A 5,418-nucleotide genomic window follows, 5' to 3' on the forward strand; every position below is an offset into this window, starting at 1 on the left:
ATTTAAACATCCCCCGATGATTTTTTTCAACATTTAGGATTTTTGTGCACACGTGGGGACTGCCCCACGCGTGCACAAACCTCTCCCTCCCCCCCAGGTGCCCCCGAAGTGCGGATTTAGATATCCGCACAGATGGGGCCACTTCACTATTAGATATATAGATTTGAAGCGAGCCAGCTTCAGCTCTCCTAGAGATAATGGGTTAAACTGGAGACTGAACCTAGGACCTTCTGCATGCCAAACAGATGCTCTATCACTGGGCCATGGCCCCCCTCCCACCAGCTTTGTGGTTGTCAAGGTTTCTCTCTCTCACCCCAGTCCAGGGTGAGAGAAACCAAGCATTCAGGAACAATTAAACAAACCCTAGGAGAATGTCTGTACACTCCCTAGGCTTTACCAGTAGTCTGCCACCAGGATCTCTCTTTAAACAGTCCCCCACCAAAGCTCAGGAGCAGAGATCCCAAACTCCTTCTTGCTTTATGGGACTTACCCACTTTACCAGCTCTGTACCAGGGCTGCAAACAATTAAACACAGTGGTACCCTCCTTAGGCGAACAGCTTAGACACAAGATTCAGTCTTAGAAATCAGGTTGCAACAGAGGAAACAAGTCCAGATAATATTGATTATATATTATCTTTATTCAGTGCACAAGCATGCATATAACATGAGACTACCAAAAGATAAGAAACAAAAGATCTCTATAGCTTGCTCAGCTCTAGCTATACGATAGAGGTAGTTCATAGTTGCCAGGCTGGTGTGCAAATAGTCCAAGGTCTCACCAGGGAATCTTGAAGAGGAACCCCATGGTGCTGTGGGCAGCTAGTCCAGCTTGGCTGCCTAACAGTCTCACTCCATGTTAACAGCAAACAGTCGATCCAAAATAACTCTTTGTTTCCCAGAGAGGAACTCTTTGTTTTCCAGCGAGGAACTCCTTTTCCCATATAGATCATTGCTGTCATACCCCCCCTCCGTCACCACCAGGTATGGCCATTTACCCAATAGTGAGAGAGTGGGGAGGCGTATCCAATCTCTGGTTACCATGTGTTGTCAGGCAAGGTATGTTTTGATTGGCTAGGAGTTGGGCATTCCACTCCAGCCGCTTCCATTGACCATGTGTCATGTCAGGGAATGCTTTTGATGTGCTAATATACTGGGCATAGCTCGTCCCATGCTTGGGAAGGCGCCGGCAAGTCGCTCTATCCTGGCAGAGGTGTCAAAGTGTCTTCCATATGGATATGCGGCCTGGCCACCTGGCAGGTCATCTGCACAGGTGACGGGAATCAAGCGGTAGTGTTACCAGCTAGAGCCATCTGGCCCAAGCAGGAAGGATTTTAGAAAAAGACTTTTTTCTATACAGTGGTATGCTCTGTCAAAAGGTTTTCCAATTGACCCGCCAAACCTACACTCCTTCCCATATCTTGACCTGCCTTTAACAGCCCAGGTTTTGTGCTCCTTCCACTTAACGTGTGAAGAAAGACTGGGCTGTGGCTCAGTGGTAGAGCATCTGCTTGGCATGCAGAAGGTCCCACATTCAATCACTGGCATCTCCAGTTAAAAGGATCAGGTGATGTCAGAGGTCATTTCGGGGGGGGGGATCGCGGGGGATCGCAGTTCCCCCTGGTGAGGTACGGGGGGCGGGGAACATGACGAAGCCCCGCCCCCTACTTCCGGCCCTCATTCAGCCAGGAGGAGACAGGAGAAGAGGGAGGGTAAGTTGCTTCCTCCCTGCCTCTCCCCACCCCTGCCTGCCTGGGGCCAGGGAGGGCCTTTGCGGGGCTTCCTTGGACTCCCGCCGACCTTGCAGGTCCACCGCCGGGCCCCTCATGGGGCTCGGCAGTGGAGCTGCAAGGCCGCCGGCGGCGGCCGGGACTGTTGGGGGCGGGGTGTGTGGCCATATGACACACTTCCGGTGATGTCAGGGAGTGTGGCATATGCTAATGAGTTATGCTAATGAGTTCCCCTAGCTCTTTTTCTACGAAACGACCCCTGGGTGATGTGAAAGACCTCTGCCTGAGACCCTGGAGAGCCGCTGCCAGTCTGAGCGGACAATACTGACTTCGATGGACTGAGGGTCTGACTCAGTAGAACGCAATTTCATGAAGAAAGCACACTCTTCACACACTCCAAGACATCCTCTTATTATCGTTTTCCATTTTCCAGAGCAGAACGCCAAAGGTGAATGCAGGGTCTAGAACTCAGCCGTGCTGGTGTGCCCTAGTTCAGATTCAAGGGCAGGGCTGCCTTAATTAGGCTGTAAATACTGACAGAGGAAATCGTGTGCTTCTAAATGTTTTTTTTTTAAGCAGACTGAGTAGCCTGACCTTGTCAGAGCGCGGAGCTAAGCAGGGCTGGCCACGGTTAGTACTAGGACAGGAGATCACCGGGGAAGTCTAGGGTCAGCACACAGACGCAGGCCACGGCAAACTACCTCTGAAGTCTCTTGCCTTGAAGACCCTGCGATCCCCGGGTCGCCATGAGTCAGCTGTGACTTGATAGCACACAGTTTTTATTATTATAAGACTACTTTTATGGGCTCCCTGGTGGGTAAGCCACTCGAGTTTGTTTCTAATCTTCTCCTCTCCCCGGCAGGCTAAGACTTTTGAGCAGTCCCTCATTGCTGGCCTCTCACTTCTCCCACGATGTGAGCAGCCTCCCAGAGGAGTATCGCCGCATGGAATACCAGCGTCTCATCGACATCTACGGCACCCACTACATCAGCCAAGTGAAGCTGGGTGCGCAAAGGCGTCACCTGTTCGCCGTGCGGAACTGTGAAGCAGTCTTGAATGGCTTTACTGCTTTTGACCTTAAGAACTGTTTGAATATGAACAGCTCTCTTGGATGGTTCTGGAAGAACCATTTCTACAGTTCCAAGTGCCATCAGCTCTGGAGAGACGACATCAAGGGAAATTTGCGAGGCACTTTTGTTAAGTGGCACACAGCGGTCATGGGAGGAAGTGAGGCCGAGAAGGTGCTCTTTGCAGGAGGCCAGCACTCTTTGGAATGGATGAGGAGTGCCAAAAGACACCCTGACGTGGTGTCGTACTCTCTGACACCGCTACACACTTTGCTAAAACAAAGTGAGCCAAGGAGGAAAGCACTGAAGCAAGCCATCAGCGACTATATAACCGAAAGGGCCCTGAGAAGGAGCTGTGACGGACAGTGCCCGTACAATGGCTTTCGGAGTCGGGAAGACCACTGCACATGCATGTGCCACACCAACAACCTGAACAACAACATGTGCTGTGCCCGGGAGTGGGGTAAGGCCCGCCTCAAATTCTACATACGAAGAGCCGCCAACCTTTGGGGTGACCCCTTCGGTGCTGCCGACGCCTACGTCAGAGTGCTCTTCCAAGGCCGGACAAAGCGGACGAGGGTCATTGATGGTAATAACAGCCCCCAGTGGCATGAAACCCTGGACTTTGGGACTGTCACATTGGCACACTACAACACCTATAAGCTGGAGGTGTGGGACAGTGATCACTGGGAGGATGACCTGTTGGATAGATTTCTGGGTGAAATGAAGGCGGGGGGTACTTATGAATGCAAAGGATACCTAGATTATGGACACATTGAGTTCAGTTATACACTGGAGTGCGCTCCAACTCTGGGTGGCCCCTCCTGTCAGACCTATATCCCCCTGAAGCGGCCGGCTTCTAGTTCCTGAAATACTAGCCCAGGTTAAACTACCCTGTTGCGTCAGGCATGGCAGCTGAAAAATAGGCCCGGAAGAGGTCCAGCAGAGTCAGGGAAAAGCCAGGAGGTATCTGAAAGATCTGGAAGCTAAACGTCAACCCCCAGATGAGGATAGGAAGGGCTCTCTGAAATTTTGTCGTTTTTCAGACCCCGCCAACCCTCTAAGCCACCCAGAAAACTCCCCTCATGGAACAAAATGTAAAAGTGACAGTCCCAAAGTCCAGGGTTTCATGCCAGCTCTCTTTGAGAATTAATTAAAACAGTTATGGAAAAATTAGATGAATTGCTTTTTAGTAGAGGTTCAGAGTTGAGATTGGCTTCCTTACCTTGCTTGATCAGATGTAATTCATATGCACCTGCTGATTGGCTCATTTGCACTTGCTCTGTTGATCTCATGCTAAGTTCAGAACCAATCACATATCTAGATAGTAACCAGAGGATTACGATATAAGTCTAGGGGAGGTCAAGACTGATATTTTTGTATAAAAACACCGTATCGTGATAAGCAGATGAGATTTCTCTGTATGGAAGTCTCAGAAGATTAGGTGAGATTTCTGTCTGTGCATCATTAAGACATATATGATAATACCTAAAGGCGGTGAGACAGGAAAACCTGGAACCTGGTTTGCTTTTAAAGTTATTACTCACTATAATATGATTAAGCAGTATTAGAAACTTTGATTATTTTAGCACTTCTTTTCACAGTACATGTACTTCTTCCTGTCTTGCATAATAAAGATGATTTCTTTTCTCAATAAAAGTCTCTGAAGGCTTTCAGTCTGGTTTGCTGCTATAATCCGAAGAGCCGAACTCACCCCTTACTTGTTTGTACGATCAGATTTAAAGGTGGATAGACAGCCTTTAATAGATAAATCCTGGAGAACTTTGCCAGTAAACATGTCTGAATAGGCAAAGTCCTCTATGGTTTCCCTTGTATGGCCGTGGCCCCGCCCCCAGCATGCCTGGCGTCCTCTTGTCACTTCTGGGTGATGTGCATGCGGCACACCAGACGCCGGCCGGGAGCCCCCCGCTCCCGGCGAAAATCCACTTGGCAACCCTAAATTGGACAGGGCACTGAAAGTGGATTATTTTAGTGTGAGTGACCACAGCCATGGAGCCCCCCCTGCAGCAAAGGGCTGGGAGACTAGAACAATAATCCCATTCTATAGACTGGGGCAGAAGTTTAGACCAGGGGTGTCAAACATAAGGCCATGAGGTAGGGTTGCCAGGTCTGGAGGTGAAAATACCTGGAGACTTTGGGGGTGGAGCCAGGAGAGGGTGGGGTTTGGGGAGGGGCCTCAGCATGGCCCAATGCCACAGAGTCCACCCTTCAAAGCAGCCATTTTCTCCAGGGAAGCTGCTCTCTGTCCGTTGGAGATCCGCTGTAAAAGCGGGAGATGTCCAGGCCCCGCCTGGAGGCTGGCAGCCGTGCCGTGAGGCCTTGCAGCGAGCCTACACCAACTCGGAGCTTACCAGTTAATATCTGTGGTACCTGGCATTACATTTTATGGCACCCATGACCCGACCCGACAAAGTGACATTTATGTCAGATCCTCTGGGCCCTCATGACAAATGAGTTTGACACCCCTGGTTTCGGCTGTCTCGGATTAACCCCACAAACTGGTCTGCTCACCGCAATGGGGAGAAGGACGGGCAATGCTAGCAAAAGAGCCTCTCGATTAACACCCCCCCCCCCGAATTTTTACCCCGGGCCGCCAGGCCCC

The 5,418-nt window shown here is 50.4% G+C and overlaps 1 protein-coding gene across 1 annotated transcript in view; it reads left to right on the plus strand.

The window, feature by feature from the left end:
* LOC107124147 (perforin-1-like) overlaps window positions 1-4,382 on the plus strand; it is a 9,606-nt gene extending 5,224 nt beyond the window's left edge. The window contains exon 3 of the mRNA XM_015427538.1: window positions 2,591-4,382. Coding sequence (XP_015283024.1) covers window positions 2,591-3,665 — 1,075 coding nt within the window. The 3' untranslated portion in view covers window positions 3,666-4,382. The remainder of the gene's footprint in view (window positions 1-2,590) is intronic.
* Window positions 4,383-5,418: the final 1,036 nt, after the last annotated feature.

This window comes from Gekko japonicus, unplaced genomic scaffold, assembly GCF_001447785.1.
Source record: "Gekko japonicus isolate JY-2015 unplaced genomic scaffold, Gekko_japonicus_V1.1 scaffold6467, whole genome shotgun sequence".
NCBI classification, from domain to species: domain Eukaryota; kingdom Metazoa; phylum Chordata; class Lepidosauria; order Squamata; family Gekkonidae; genus Gekko; species Gekko japonicus.